The 16,628-nt window shown below is 43.6% G+C and overlaps 2 protein-coding genes across 2 annotated transcripts in view; one reads left to right on the top strand and one right to left on the bottom strand.

Annotated features, from left to right (window-relative positions):
• The window catches only part of ubtd2 (ubiquitin domain containing 2), a 35,394-nt gene extending 31,653 nt beyond the window's left edge, over nt 1-3,741 (top strand). Inside the window, exon 3 of the mRNA XM_088932635.1 lies at nt 2,403-3,741. Coding sequence (XP_088788761.1) covers nt 2,403-2,800 — 398 coding nt within the window. The 3' untranslated portion in view covers nt 2,801-3,741. The remainder of the gene's footprint in view (nt 1-2,402) is intronic.
• Nucleotides 3,742-11,230: 7,489 nt separating this feature from the next.
• Nucleotides 11,231-16,300, bottom strand: LOC148821056 (EF-hand calcium-binding domain-containing protein 9-like). Its single transcript, XM_088932593.1, has 4 exons — nt 16,165-16,300; nt 14,753-14,901; nt 13,626-13,802; nt 11,231-11,488 (listed from the first exon to the last, which is right to left on the bottom strand). The coding sequence occupies exons 1-4, from the start codon at nt 16,298-16,300 to the stop codon at nt 11,333-11,335; spliced, it is 618 nt and encodes a 205-aa protein (XP_088788719.1). The 3' UTR covers nt 11,231-11,332.
• Between the last annotated feature and the right edge of the window lie 328 nt (nt 16,301-16,628).

Raw genomic sequence — 16,628 nt, 5'->3', positions numbered from 1 at the left:
CAGGGCTGGGTTGCCAACAATCCCAGGCACCCACAATCGTTTGTGTACATAAAGTGCCCCAAGTTGTCAGTTTTAAATAGCTAATTGATCCAAGGATATCCTCCATCCGTTTCTTTAAAGCCAGAGCATCATATTCAACCACAATTTTGAGGAGCTTGTTCTGTAGTCCCAAGAAACCTTTGTGTAGAGAACACCCGTCTGTTCTCTTTTTAAATTAAATTCCTCCTACTAACCACGTGTTCTCTGGTTTGTTTCACTGCTGATCCTGAAGAAATACAATTTGGTTGACTTTGACAATACGTTTTGAGGATCTGGGATACTTAAATCTGGTCCCCCTTGTAGTCTTCTGTGTTTCAAACCAAAGAGCTTTTTCTCTTTTAACCTGTCAAAGTGAGACATTTAAGCCTTGGAATGTCCATGCTTGTACCTTGAACCAGCCCCTGCTTCTCTGGAGCAGTGCTGTTTTTTTTTCTATCATGCTTATTCAATAGATCCTCACCAGGTTAAGCAAAGCGTGATGTGGAAAGACAAGTGGGAAAACCGTACTAGTTCACCGGTATTCACTTATGTCTTAATGCTAGTGTTGCTCACTTTCTCTGGTCTGTGTGTTCAGCCTGGGCCCAGCAGAGAGGAATTCCAATCTCAGTATTGCATGTGGATGAGTCCCTCAGAATTATGAAGACCTCTGCTGACATCTTCTGACATGGTCAAAAGTCCCCTAGCCATTAAAAATAACGTGGTCCAAATGAGTTTTGGAATATGAAATGAAGGCTTGCGAGACCGTGTGGAAATATTGTACAGCTTGCTGATCATGACAGAGTTTGAACTGCACGAAACGAACAAAAAAAAAACATTGGCACATGCTTGTTTTGTTAAAAAAAAAAGCATTCCAAAGAACAGAATATATATGCCATTGGAAGAGCTGATAATAGCAGGCTTGCATGGTGTTTTCAGGTTTCTCGTGGAATTTTCATGCTCATGCATTTGCTTTAGCAAACCTCTCTCTGCTTTAACATGATTTTGTACTGATTTTGCAGAGCACTGTACATCATAGTCTGTTGTAATTTACAGAGACTGCTGAACTTTTCAGAGTGTACTGTGAAAGCAGTGTCCAGGACCAGCATGGTCCCAGGGTTTTGTACACACTATACAGACCTTCATCCTCTTAGTACCCATGTTAAAGGCATCACAAAGGCATCTTTCTGCCATCTTGCTTATATTTTAAGATTATCCTTGATTTAGAAACACTGGTTTGACTTTTGTGACATTACAGAAGAAAATAAGATAAGATGTGCAAGTCTGCCGCCTGGGTTTTAACAGCATCTAATCTGTTCAGCATGTTAAACACCTGTACTGGAGTCACTACACTGGCAGCCTGTGGAAATCAAGATAGGCTTAACTTTCTGTTGCTGGCCTACACGTTTGTAAATACTGTGTGGTTAAAAATAAGTCTAAGTGAATCGAGACAGTCCTTCATGGGTGGATGAAGACCAGTTTTAAAATCTGTGGGTGATTGGAGCCATGTCTTTGAAATTCACTTCCTAGGACAGTCAGGGATTCTTCGTACCGTGGAGATACGTTTAGAAACCTCTTGTTTGACCTTGTCTTTTAACTGGTAGTTTTATGGTTTGCTTGGATTTTTATACTGAAAACATATAGTGGTTAATTCCCTGTGGAAAAGTAAAAAGTCTGTTTCTTCGCAGACTTGCCTGAAGAAGGATCAGCAACTGAAATGTTTTTTCCCAGCTTCTCAGAGGGGTATTCTGAACCTCTGCTTGTTCCTTTGCAGCTTGTACACTCACACAGCTCCCCACTTGCACCTGTATTGCTGGTGCTTTTACACAGTACCCTGTGTTGTTGTTTTTTTTACCAAAGCCAATTCATAGAGCTTTGATACTGGCTACCCTCTTTTCCCCAAATCGCCTTTCTCATCTGCTCCTCTTTTTTCACTGCAAGACAGCGCTCTTCAGTTTCACTTTTCAAGGGTGTAACCCCAACAGATTTATAGGTTCAATTAATGGATTTGTTAAATTTTTGTGGGGTGGGGAGAAAAGAGGTATCTAAAAAATTGATTCACTTATTTAACTCTAAAGGCCTGGATCTGAGCGAGACTACAGGAAGGTCGTGGTTTCACTTTCTTGACCTTTGGCTGGACTATGAGCGTTGCACTTGGGAGATCCTCCTACTGATTCCAAAACGTCTGGAATGAGTAAAAAAAAATCCACGTTTTTTTTATTGTTGTTTTTATTTAAAAATGACTTGTATTTTTTTTTTGCCTGGCGATGAAAGGATACATTTTCAGGCTTGCTCATTGGGGGGAGTCGTTCGGGAAGTTAAAAATCTAACGTTTCAGTTTTTGATGCGTTTTTTGTACAGTAACTCCCATATGTTCTCTCCGCCAGGCGCCCTGACCGAGTGCTACGATGAGCTTGGCAACAGATACCAGCTCCCCGTCTACTGCCTGGCGCCGCCCGTCAACATGATCGAGGAGAAGAGCGACTTGGAGATCCTGGACGTGCCGGACCCGCCGCCCAATTCCGGCCACGAGTGTCAGCTGCGGTTGCGGCTCTCCACGGGCAAGGACCTGAGGCTGACGGTGCGGAGCACGGACACGGTGCACCACATGAAGAGGCGGCTCCATGCAGAAGAGAGCGTCGCCCCGGCCAGCCAGCGCTGGTTCTTCTCCGGCCGGCCGCTGACGGACAAAATGAAACTTGAAGAACTAAAGATTCCCAAGGATTACGTGGTGCAGGTCATTGTCAGTCAACCGCTGCAGAATCCCACACCTGTGGAAAACTAAAAAAAAAACTTTATACTAATAAGTATCTGTGCTTTTCTGGCTTTTGTATTTTGTTTTTTTCCCTTTTAAACTTCTGCTCCCGTTCCAACATTCGGAACGAGAGGTCGCGGCCGACGAAGAGGCTCGCCGGCAGGTGGCGTCGCAGCGCGATGACGTCGGAGCTCACGGGATTGCCGCAGGCGGTTTTGTTGTCTTCGCGGCCTTTTGTTTTTTTCACTGTTGGCTTTTAAAGTCTTGTCGTTTTCCCTTGCTTTTAAGAAAAACGAGCAACCAAAAATATGAATCACAGAAAAACAGATGAACAGATAAGATCCCCGGGGGGGGAAAAGAGGTTTTCACTGCCTTGATGTTTTCTCCCACAGCTCTTTGGCTGACGATTCTGTAGTATTCAGTGCTGGGTTTATGGGTTTGTTTAAAGGCGTTAAAGAGACATATTTATCCAGAAGCCACTGTTTTATGTTTATTACTGAGTCATCAAGTCAAGTTTTTCATGCCTGCCTATTTTATAATGCATATAATGTTTACCACGCACAACAAAAAACAATCACAAGCCAGAGGATTTGTATCTCTATATTTCCACAAAACTAACAAGAGACGCAGGCCGAAATATAATTATTTTATGCAACTCTTTAGAAGTTCACCAAAATAAACTGGTGGGCTATCTCATCCCAGGTAAAATAGGGGCAATTCTGAAATTCCCTTTTCTTTGTGAAAAAAAATAGAATTACAGCAAAACTAGTTATTCACGTAGAAAATAACTGCACCGTCATTATGGGATTAGAAAACAGCCACCATCCCAGCCAATAAAAGTTCTGCACCCAAAATATTATTTTGAGTAATTGTATCCAGGCCCTGACAGATGATTTTTAGATTTTCTTCTAATTTCATTAGCGGAGAAGTGTACTTTCATTCCTCTTCCACCAATAAAAATTGTTTATGGCATTTTGGTTTAAAAGACTTTATTATTTGTTTGGCTAATCTGTGCGTGCTCACAGCACATCTTTCAATTCAAACGCAAATGCCCACTTTTATGAACGGTCTCGTATCTCCATTTCCTTTATGCCTGTTGAGATGGTACGTTCTGCACTTGGTTAGGTTTGTGCAGATTCTCCGGAAAGAAGAATTGAAATTCCTGTAGATTATGCGCAGAGAAAAACCTTAGCACACAATTTAACTTCGGAGTCTCCAGTCATGGGCCTCCAGGGAGACGGTTCCGTCTTGTGCTTTTAATTAAAACACAAAGGTTCAGGTGGAGTGGGTAATGCAAACAGTTTTTATTAAATGTCTTGGTGCACTTATACAATCGTGCAGAACTCCAAAACAAGCTACAAGAGGCTTTTTCTGATCCAACAGCCAGTTGCATTTCATTATGTTGACGTCTGAATGTTATGGATTCTGCTTTTCTCTAAATCATTAGCCTACTAATCAGCCCAATTTAAGGTGTAAATGAACCAATTCAGTCTTTTCCTTAATGCACTGTGACTGTAATACTTGTTTTAAAGGGACCTGTGCTGTAGGTGGGGTTGATTAAAATCATGGGTGTCCAATCCTGATTCTGGACGCCCACACATTTCGATTTTCACTGTAGCTGAGCTCTTAAACAGATCCTTAACTGGAGCCAGCAAGATTCACATTTTTTGCAAGTTCTTTTTTTCTAGACAAAGGCAGGAGCTCTTAAATTATTTAAATGCAATAGTTAGAAGGCATAGTCTTACATGTTTAGGAACTAAAAACAATTTGAAAAATGATCTGTCAAGGGTTAAATTATTTAATTAGGTGATCAGATGGAGCAAAAACCAGCAGGTGTGTCCATCTGAGTTTAACTGCTCCAGTGAAGCCTTTAATGCCTTGCTTGATTGGCGCATTTGCATGTCTTTTTATACTCAAATGTTGGAAATTGTATGTTAGTAAAGAGATGCAGTAGTTAAAAGGCAACCTCCCACATGCTTAATAGCTGTCAAACAGAGCAAATCAATCCTGTTATTAAGTCAGTCAAGGGTTCGATATGTGTAACTCAGAGCTGGGCTGGAAAGAAAAGCAGCAGATGTGTGGGCACCCCTGCAGCAGAGCACCGCCACATGCCTGCGGTTTTCAGCATGAATTAAATCTCAACTTCTGCCCCACCTGACAATTGCAACTTTCCCAATGAAACTCTGGCTGTCAAAAGCCGTCACTGAGCACATTCCTGGGTTGGTGCATTGTGACTGGTGGGTGTGGGTGTGATTTAGGGTGCTCTGTGGAACGCAGAGCTGTTGTTTCAGTAACCTGTAGCAATCTATGAGTCCCTTTCGGCTGTCACCCACTGTGGCCCCAGTGAATATGAGGTATGCTGGTAGGCACAAGGCACGCCGCAGTCCTGCATCTTTTGTGTCGGGTTGCTGTAGAGTTTTGTACAGCTCCCCCAAAGGACCTAGCTCTTATCGGAGTGTCAAAATGTAGTTGATTTATTTTCTTTCCTTTTGCCTCTGTGTGTTTTAATGTGGCTACCTGTTTGTTTCAGGCCGGGCTCTGTGATCAACATCAAAGGTGCAGTGTCACACCATAACCTATGAGCGACATGCAGGGAGCACATGCAGTGACCAGCAAAGCAGTGTTTAAGAAAAATGTCTGTAAGAGAAATACATCCATTTTCTAACTACTTTATCGTGTGCAGTTAGACAAGTGGGGAGCCGGAGCCTATCCCAGGAAGCAACAGGCACAAGGCAGGTTGCACCCTGGACGAGAAACCTGGCACATATAGACACAGACACGCGCACACACACTCCCACCAGGGGTCATTTTCCCAGAAGCCAGTTTACCTTACTACTATGTCTTTGGACCGTGGGGCTAAACTGGAGCACCTGGAGAAAATCCTTGTGAACACAGGGAGAACATGCAGACTCCACCCAGATAGCACCCCAGGTCCCATATTTAGCCCAGGCTCCCAGCTCTGCAAGGCAGCAGTGCTCACCCTGCGAGAGAAATCCCATTTTAGTTAAATTTGTTTTCCTTTTTTCTGCAAGTCTCCAAGGACAGCAGGCAGGCACACTGCCTTGCATTCACACCTGCAACTTTAAAAAAAAGACAGCCCTAATTGCACTTGAATCGTAGAGCAGCCATTGAAAAGCTTTTCTGAAAAAAAATGTCTGTTTACAAAAAATATGAGCTGCACATATTAACGGGTTTACACTAAAGCTGCAAATATTCTTCTTTTTAATTTTTTTTCCATTTAATTCATTTCAAGGGGATATATTTGATTTACATTAACATGTTTCTGGATTAGGGCAATTTGGTCATGGGCAATAATATGTCATTTTTTTGTTTGTGTGGTAGGACTTTATTATTAAAAAATCTAAACATTTGTCTTGTGCATATGCCTTGAACAGATGATTAATTTTCAAATAAAAATGCCATGGACAGTCATCAGGTGACTTGAAGCCAGGGATCTTTGTGCAAAGTCTGAAACTCTTGAGTTACTTGTAACCTTTTTAAAAGGTTTTCCTTCTGCAATACCAGCGTTGCTTTTCCTTTTCAGTATGAGGAAACACCAAGACTATTGAGAATCTTTGAGTATTTTTAATACTGCCCTGGCAAATGTTTCAAATTTGAATTTCGTTTTTTTCCCAGGATTTAGAATGAATATGAGGGCTTCTGGCTCTTGCATTCTCAGGATTGCTGTGCGTGAGACTAGAGGGTTTCTGGGTCCGGAGACCTTAATAATATGTACATGTCGGCTCTTTGACCTTCTCCTAAGATGAGTATTTTAATGATCAGCCAGATGACTTCTCTCTTACCTAACCAGATTATTTTAATGTTAAATCAAACTGTTTTTTCAGGACACTGCTCCTTGAGACTCTGAGCTAACTGCAGACAACATGAATAGGTCACAGTTCCTCACTGCTCAAGAACAGATGGCTTTGAAATCAGTTATTCTCATGTGGTGTTCATCTCAGTACAAGGCGGACCTCTAGAATGTTTGTATTCCTGTAAAGATATTTTTGTTACTGAATTCACAGTCAAGCTTCACAAAAACTTGTGTCAGTCATGGGATTGTGGAGTTAGTAACATCATATTCTGAAGTGCCACTGTATCATCGGACGTCATATTGTATATGCCTGTGTTTTGTTTGAAGCGCGTTTTAAATTGCACTGCAGAGGTGATCTTCTTGCTGCTGGATAGCTTTTTAAACACCCCCTGTTGATCATGTATTTTCTATATCCCAGGTCGTAATTCTTTCAGAGACCTTTTCCATTCATTATATAACTTTTTCACTTTACGTTCTCTCAATATCAAAGAAATTCCACTGCAATTGGTGAACCAATCATTTTGAATTCTAAGCCATCTTGATTTGCTAACAAGAGAGTGGATCAGGTCTCTTGGTCTGTGACTAATCTGGCTGCCGAGAGTGGCTGTGTGTATAGAGTTGTGAAAAACACTGAAGGAGGCACAATACTTGTTGGTCAATTGGTCAGAGAAACAAGGACAAACAACAGGCCCTTCTTCTGTCTGTGGAAGAAAGGAAGCAGGGAAGTACAGTTGAAGATGGTGAATTAACTTTAGAATGTCTGGCAAAGTTTCATGTAGAAGTGAAACATACTATAAACCTCCAGCAATTACAAGCACAGGAAAACCTGGACCTTGAAATAATCAAAACTTGGACTTTTGAAAATTTAGATCTGGAAAACACAAGGACACATGACTGTGGTGATCTAAACTCAAACAACACCAGCTCAGCCTTTCCTTTTGCCCTATAATCTTCCTCCTCCTGCCATCTGAAAAGGGAGAATTTCTCCTCCATTTTCTGTACTTGTTTAGACAGCTGTTTGTTCCACTACATTAGACTCCGACAATGTATATATTGCTAGTCTCTTGCACATTTAAAGAAGAGTTTCTATAAGGTAAAGAGTTCACTTAGGTTTTTAGAACACAGTTCCTAATTAAGCACTATTAGTCCATTAGGTAACTGGGCATGAATGATAGATAATAGCATAATTTAAAAATGGTAATAATAAGGTGCTTTGAGAATGTCAGTAGTGTCAGCAACAATAAAACTTGCAAATGATTTATTTTTTATTTTTCAAATATTAGTAACAGCGAAGCACTTTCAGTTTCACCAAAATGAAAATATTCCCTAATAAAAATAAATGTAGCTATATATGATTATTTCCCTATGATCAATGATGTCTGTTGCTTCGATAACCGTTTCAAAACTTCACAACAAAATCGGAGCCACTCGCTTTATGCGAAACGAATGTAACTACTGAACCGCTGCATGATTTTGAGGTTGTGCGGGTAATTAAATATTTAGAACAGCAGAAATGAAGCAGTGGGTTAAAGAGACTGCATTAGTCTTCTTAGGCTTCTTAATGGATTATCATGGGGATAAGTCTCACAGAGATGTGCTTGAGAGCTATTCGGTTTTTGTAGTTCAAGGTCTGGGCCTTGGTCCTTTAAAGTATTATCTGAAATTGCTTTGCGTTTTACAGTGCTAGAAGTCCAGTCAGGGAGGCGATTTCAGCTGGTAGATCTGAGCTTTGCTGTGTATTTTCAGGTCCGGTTTTTTTTCCTTCTCCAGAGCATTTGTTCATGTGCTGGTCTCCTCTCAGTAAGGGACAAAGTGAATCCAAGGTCAAACCGTTCTGGTTCAGGACAACTCTGAAATGAACTGTCAGAATAACCGAATGCTACCTGTGAATAGCACAGTGATCTATCAAAGGACAATCACAATGCATCCCTTATTTTAAGTCATGTTTTTCATATTATACAATACTCTTGCAGGATGTGCATCATGCAGATGTTGGCACTAAACCAAGAAGCTTAAATCTTTTCTGTTATTTATTCCCTGACCAAAATGTGCCTTTCTGGTGGTTAAAGCTAAATTTCTTTGTGTTGGTTTTTTTTTTTTTAACTTTGTTTGCCGTGGACTTGAGGTTTTGGAGTCATCTGTTGGACTGCAGCTTTTACTGAAAAAAAATGATTCTAGGACCTTTTTGATGTTTATACTTATTTTTTTTTTCTAGTTAGACTTTGTGTGCTTGTGTCTTTTTTTGTAATCTTAAAAAAATGTCCAAAAATTGAATAAAACTTTATAAGTGCTTATTTTAAGACTTGAATGACTTATTTAAATGTAAAGAGTCGCCACAGAGGTGGCAGTGTAAGTGTTATTTGCTTTCATTTATGTAGGCTTGGCCCTTTCTTTCTCCATTCTTTGCTGCTGGATGCATTTTCTGTTTGTGTAGCTTCAAGGGGTGTAAATGAAGCTTAGTCCTGATTGCATTTGGGCCTGAGCCTCTTCCAGAAGGTGACATCACCACTCTGGAACCTGGATAGCATTGAGTTCTCCTGCGGCAGGAGGCCTGGCCCTTTGGCGTAGCAGAATTCACATGATTGAATTCAGCAATGATTGAACACTGGGGGGGTGGGGCTTAGTTTCATGAATGCTATTGACTGACACTTATCAGTTGCTGAAGCTTTTGCGACAGAGAGAGGAGTTTAGTGGGGGGCTCATCTGGCACTGACCCTATGCCAGAAGGCGAGTGGATTTGTGATTGTGCCATTAGAGCTTGTATAATGCTAAAAACTTAATTGGCATGAGTCCTGGCCCTTTGGTGTAGTGGGCAGAAGTGCTGTGTGGCTCCAACACAGGGGGAGAACCTCTGAGCCTACATGATTGAATCCCAGAGGTGGGGGGGGGGGCAGAGTTGCACCTGACACACTTAGACGTGGATTATATTAAAATTTCAACCCACCAAAATGCAAGACACTCTTTTTTAGCAGGAAGTCTCCATGTGCAAGGATATTGAGAGATTTTACAACTGCCCAGAGTGTCCATGATCCAGACCCTGAGAACTGGATTTTTCAATTAAAAACTGAATAATTAGGCTGATTTAGTATTAATAATACTTTATTGTTGTTATCAACCCTTTTTAAGATGATACTTTAATCTGAAGGCAACTTGCATTCAGTGTAAAAGATGAATGCTCCAAAAACTACATTGATAGTTTCCAAAGTACTTGATAGGAAGTAATTATTCATGTGAACTGCGCTGGGTCTAGTTCTTTCCCCATAACTCATAAAACATAAAAAAAATATTTAAAGAAAAAAGAAATTAATTGTGTGGAAAAGTGATCATTTAAGAAAATTCCGGAGACAGGAGAGGGTCTGTGGATTAAAGGTTACCGAGACCAAGTTCAAAACATCCCAGACTTCAAAGTTCAGGGAGAGGAAAGCAGAACTGTTTATTCTAAAGGTCATGGAGGCCTTTGTTTGGAGAAATCAAAGTCCCCCCCCAACACACACACAGATTGAAGCACAAAATATACCTTCTGGGGATTTCCTGCAAAACACAGCTGTCAGGACCTGTAACAGCCAAATGAGGAACTAGAACCCATTTTAAAAATATACCAAGCACTTGGAGAGATTCTCAGCTGTCAAGGAAAAGAGAAATTGAAGAGGTAGTAAAATTTGGCTATAAATATTTCTTCACGTTTTAGCTCTTCCAGGCACATTGTGCTTTGGGGACATTATGTGAGCAAAAACTGCTTCTGGGAGGGCTCTCCTCGGTATTCGCCAGACCAGTTCCTTAACTTCCGCAGAGACGAACCCTTCAGGCAGGAGCAGGGAGGCTCGATTTATTGCTGAGGAAACCCCAAAGCTGCAGGTAATTCCCACAGTGCAGGGGGGGGTGGAGTTCCAGTCAGGGTAATTATTAGAATCCGTCTTTTTTGCCCACTTGGACATACAGCTCCTGTAAGTCCAAAAATAAGTAGAACATGCTTGGTTTATGCACCATGAAAAACAACAACCACCTGGGCAGTGCAACAGAGTGTGCCATTGACAGCTGTCCTGACTATTTGCCATGTGATGTGGGAGGTCATTATCTTAGTCAGTCTGCCTCTTTCAACCAAATAGAGCCCTAGAACTATGTAAATTCTAAAAATATCGACCATCTGTGAATATTTTGTACCTTATGTATGATGTACAATAACATGCAAAGTCCTAATAGATCCCAGAGTTGTTCATACTAGTGTCCTGGCTGAACCCCACTCTGGTCTTGTCCAGTTTATCTCTCCTCCCCTGATCTGTGTGCTGTGGGGCTGCAGGAGGACTGAACCCCACTCTGGTCTTGTACAGCTTCTCTCTCCTCCCCTGATCTGTGTGTCGTGGGGCTGCAGGAGGACTGAACCCCACTCTGGTCTTGTACAGTTTCTCTCTCCTCCCCTGATCTGTGTGTCATGAGGCTGCAGGTGCAGAATGGTGTGGTACAGGTGGTGCTGCATTTCAGGGGAGGGTGAAGTAAGTCCCCTCTTGTACGTAAAGCACAATATTAATGCAAGGAACGAATTAACCTAAAGACCTTTATATATGCACAGTATGTAGATCTATATTTATGACTGTTCAAGATATGTCATGTTCGAGGGAGGGTACAAATACCACAATCACAGTCATACCGCAGGTGGAGGTTTTCTGTATTTATTCATATAAATCTCTGGTTTGACTGAAGGGAGTGGTGCTGCCTGCTGTCTGTGCCAGGAAAGGTCTCTGGCTGCTGTCTCATTCCGTGCTGGTGCTGGGGTCCTGGGGCTGGATCTTCCGGGTCCTCAGCGTTCTCCTCATCTCCTTCAGCTTCCTCTTCTCCTTCTCACGCGTCTCCTCCTGCATGTCGATGCACGCCATGGCAAACATTTTGAACTCCTTGTAGTTCAGGTTCTGGGACGAGAAGATGGAATATAGTTTTCTCTTTTTGGTTTTCTGCCAGTGTTTCCCCCCATCCCTCCATCTCCCTGTCACTGGGCTGCCATCTGCCTTTCACTTGTCCCGGGATCTCCTCAGTCGAAGCCAGCACCCTGTCCCATTAAAGAAAACAGACGACAGAGAGTGTTTAACAGCATCTACTACTTCCACACCTACAGAATGTGACAGTTTAACCCAGGGGTCCCCAGTCCTGGTCCTGGAGGGTCAGTGTGTCTGCAGCAGGGGTCCCCAGTCCTGGTCCTGGAGGGTCAGGGTGTCTGCAGCAGGGGTCCCCAGTCCTGGAGGGTCAGTGTGTCTGCAGCAGGGGTCCCCAGTCCTGGAGGGTCAGGGTGTCTGCAGCAGGAGTCCCCAGTCCTGGAGGGTCAGGGTGTCTGCAGCAGGGGTCCCCAGTCCTGGAGGGTCAGGGTGTCTGCAGCAGGAGTCCCCAGTCCTGGAGGGTCAGGGTGTCTGCAGCAGGGGTCCCCAGTCCTGGTCCTGGAAGGTCAGTGTGTCTGCAGCAGGGGTCCCCAGTCCTGGTCCTGGAGGGTCAGGGTGTCTGCAGCAGGGGACCCCAGTCCTGGAGGGTCAGTGTGTCTGCAGCAGGGGTCCCCAGTCCTGGAGGGTCAGGGTGTCTGCAGCAGGGGACCCCAGTCCTGGAGGGTCAGTGTGTCTGCAGCAGGGGTCCCCAGTCCTGGAGGGTCAGGGTGTCTGCAGCAGGGGTCCCCAGTCCTGGTCCCTCATGATATTATTAATCTAGGTCTGCACATTTGATTTTAATCCCGAAGGATCCCAGCATGTTCCTCCACCACTGACGTGCAGCACCCACCTGGTTGACATCTGGCAGACATTCTAAGCCAGAAAGAATTTAACAGTGGGGGTGTCTCTCCTGAAGGACTGCAACTTGAATCTAAAAGTCATGGCTGGTCAGAACCGATTTTCAACTTCGCTGGTTAGAACTGTTGATATATGTCTCACTTTGAGCAAAGTGTTAAGGGTCAGGTGTGAGGAACGACTTGACTTTTAAACCTCCCTCATGACACCCTGATTATAAGTCAGGCTTTATAGGCATGTGACTTTCCATCTCATGCAGTGTGAATATGTCATCATGTACAGCTTTCATCAAATTTGCAGCAGGAAGGAACTCTGTGGTTAAGTTTGTGATCTGGGCCCCAGATGTGACATGAATCAGCAAGTCATGAAAAGCTGCCATCAGATGGCATTTCTGCACATCGGGTTGTGAACTTTCCAGCTCTATCTTTCTCCATTGCTGAGTGAATCTGGAGTCGGGAGAGGAACAGTGACACTGCAAAAGAGCTGCACAGACACAGCAGACAAGTCTGGCTGCTGGCAGGTGGAAGTGTGAACACAAATTTCCCCTTTTTTGAAAAAAGGGAAGAATCGGATCTTTCTCTTGAATCAACTGAGATGGCAAACTTGAGCAGACACTTTAACCTACTCCGTTATATTGACTCAACACATTCGTGGAAGAGCAATTAGTCAGCCCACTCTTGTGTGAGCTGCAGAGAACTAAAGCGCTAATCATTCTCCTGGAATCATTTTTCACGAAAAGCAGCACTGTCACACGGACAAAAGAGGACACTGCCTGAAAAACGCGGTACAGTAGCTAGTAATAATAGAGGGCTAATCCAAGAGAGTTTGGGATTGCTAAAAACGAAAGGCCCAATTTTATATGTAAATTCAGCAGTGATTTATCTTTTATTTCAGCCACAGTGCATTCTGATAACATCCTTGAAACTATCCTGTTTTGCATGTTTGTCTCTTTAATGACACTGCTAACGTGCACCGCCTTGTCAAAGAGAATGCTCCAGATTTTTCTGCTGTTGAGAGAACAACAAATCGTCCCGGAGAGAGGCTATGTGCATACATACCTGTGCATACCAGTCCCACTTTGTGGAAGGATGGAGCCCCTCATTCCTCAGAAGCAGCAATCTGATTTTATTTTTTTTTAGCTCGCTTTCGATCATCGGCAGCTCGAGACCACATCTCAAGCTCGATTCGGGAGTTCGGCGCTCGAGTTTAACGAGACGGCAATGCGGAAGAGTGCCGGCCCCCCGCCGCCGCCGTGCTCCAACCCCCCCCCCCCTCGCCCTACCTCGTCCCCGGAGACGTCGAAGTCGTAGAAGATCCGGTTGAGGGCGTGGCCCCCCAGGTTGAAGAGGAAGCCCGAGGCCTGGAACTCGCCGGGGCTGATGGTGCGCCCCCCGTCCATGTCGATGAGCTCGAACACGGGCCGGGAGTGCCGCGAGATGAACTGCTTCTCCACGTGGTTCTGTGGCCGTGGAGCACCAGCCGGGCCGGGGGAGAAGAGCAGCAGACAGGACAGATGCAACATGAACGACGCACAACATCCACACGTTTCCTCTCCGGGGTTTTACAGATGGAGGCATGACACCCCTGATCCTCTAACGATCAAGCTATCGCCACCCAAAACTGCCCCTAAAATCAGCAATTTATTGTAACGCAACGGGGGCTCAGGCGGGCGCTAATGCTTGCCGCATTAGGTCGGCCCCGCACCGTCCGGGGCTCGAACCCGGGACTCCCGCGTCACTCAGCAGGGTTCCCCAGCCCGGTAAGCTAAAGAGAGATCTCTCTACAGCCCAGTAGCTGTAGTCCTGCTATCACAGGGAAGGGCGGTGACGTCACCTGCTCTGGTACGCCGGCTCTTACACAGTGCCTGTCGGCCGTAAGCGTTACATTATCAAAGCCTGCAGCTTACAGATTCATGTGTTTTGTTGGACTTTTGACTGTTTTCTCTTGATCTTTATTTTGCACATTTGAGCTCATGCCAGTCTTTGTAACGGGTGGGTTCAGACATTTTGTAACTGACGGCTTAGTGCTGCGCTCAAAGTACTATGGCAACAGTTAAGGAACTGTGATGAGACAGCAGTATGCTTGATGTAGAAGATATGATTTGTTTTGTGCTGCAGCGAGTTCCTCTTTTTTGTGTGTGTGTGCTTCCTATAAAAGCTTTTAGTTTGCATTTGAATTGTGATGTGCTAAACAGGTACTTTTTTCAAGGGAGTCATTAAGAGAGTCAACAGCCTGAGGGGTTAGAGATAACCATTCCTCACTGAATCAAACAGGTTTAAATCTGTCCTCAAATTAGTTCCCCATTAATTAGAAAGGTGACCCAGGAAACCCACTGGATTGGAATTCCCAGGATAATCTTGCCCCTTAAATCCTTTCAGCCGTTTTTTTTCCAAAAGGTGGCCTGTGTACCTCATTGGACAGCAGGATACAGACGAGCAAGTAGAACTCTTCAAAGCCAATCTCTCCAGAGGCGTTCCAGTCAAGCATGTCGAATATCAGCATGATGTCCTTCTTTCTCAGATCGGTCACGTGTCTGAGAAAGTGGTAAAACTGGACATCTGCGAGGGGAGAAGAAGGGGAGACAGTAAGAAGTGCACGAGGACCCTGACAGTGTTGTCTTGAAGTTATGCCTTTGTAATCCTAGCACTCTGTGGTCTCGCATTGGTCTCACAAGGATTGGTTCCCCAGGAATAGAAAAACCATTGGCTCGGGGACTTGAGGGCTTTCCCCTCAATTACTACCATAGGTTTTCTTGTGTTTTTCACAAGGTTTTTCACCACATAATCACACCTCCACCTCCCCCTCGGTGGTTGGTTGACACACGTCAGCATAACACTGTCACCACAACGTCTCCACACCCTTTGTCTTTCATCAGATCTGTCCAGGGAAAAACAGCATTCAGCTGTAAATAAAAAAGTCAACCTCTCTTGCTTCTGTCAGCTCAGATAAATGTATGGCTGAAAAAACACGGGGATTGAATCTCTCAAGTGCCAATATTTTACTCCTGAATGTCCTTAGAGTATGAAGATCCATCATCTACAATCATTCTGCTGATCTGTTGTTTGTTACCTCCTGGAGTTTCTATTGCTGCAGTCTGACCAAAATTAAGAAGATAAACAGCTGGATCACACAGATTGACTGTTCTGGGTTGGTATGGTGACCCTCTGCTTTCCAGGACATCACCGAAACAAAATGGTGATCATTTCATTCTCTGTGCAACTTATCGCACAGACAGGCTGCCTTCAAACATGCTGATAGCACCCTGGTAATCTTCATTAGTCAAACTGGGGCATGGCATGTCTTTCACTGTTCTTGTATTAATTACTGTCTTCTTTTTAAATGGCCATTTATGCAGATTCTTAATCAACTCATTCTTAAAAAAAAACAGAAACTGAACACCTGGCATCATTTAGCAAGTGACCCGTGCTCAGTGTTTTATTATCCCGAAGAACAAGGCTCCTCAATTTCTAAAACTGTTTACTATTTAAAATGCAAATCGCACTATGGTGAATGGTGTGTGTCAGTGGGCAGCTAAAGAAAATCATGCACAGTTGCATTTTCATTCCTCATTAGTATGTTACTTCGTTAATATAATTTCTAACACCATTTGCCATTTTTAAGCCTCTGTCTTTCTAAGGAAGGAAAGCTACTGTACCAACTAAACTTCTTTATGTACAACAGAAACACTTTTTCAATCTTTTTACATTGCACACTGAAGTCCGAGCTCCTCTAGTACCTTTTATTAACACTCTCTCTGACTCATTCAGCAGTCAAAAGCAGTCCCAACACACATTCATGGAAAACGTCAAGATTCTCAGTACCGTTCAGAGTGTTCTTGTTGTGGACATCCAGGAGCCGAAAATACTCCACCAATATCTTGGCATTTCTTAACGATAACAGACAATACGTAGTGTCCAAGTTCAGATAGTGAAGGACCACTCCAGCTTTCAGCTTCATCTTGATCTACCAAATGATAGCACAGGACTTCCAACACACGGCTCTAATGTCTGCAGTGACATCATAATGGAATCAGTCTATCTCAGAATGTTGGTGTCACCTGATGTCACTTAGTACCCTGCAAAAACATTGTTGTCCCCAACACGGTTGTGATGATCAAATTCACTACAGCATGTTGGGATAGATTTTTTCATTATTAACATAAATTCAATTATACTGCATTACAAGACAGAGATATGATAGTTACCACTGCTGCCTCATATTTCTTGGGTGCTGGGTTTGATTCCAGGCTGGTGAGTCTCCTAGGTGGAGTCTGCATGTTCCAATT

The sequence above is a fragment of the Atractosteus spatula genome, chromosome 14, assembly GCF_055471065.1.
Source record: "Atractosteus spatula isolate fAtrSpa1 chromosome 14, fAtrSpa1.hap1, whole genome shotgun sequence".
NCBI classification, from domain to species: Eukaryota; Metazoa; Chordata; class Actinopteri; order Semionotiformes; family Lepisosteidae; genus Atractosteus; species Atractosteus spatula.
This window is presented reverse-complemented; position numbering and strand designations above follow the sequence as displayed.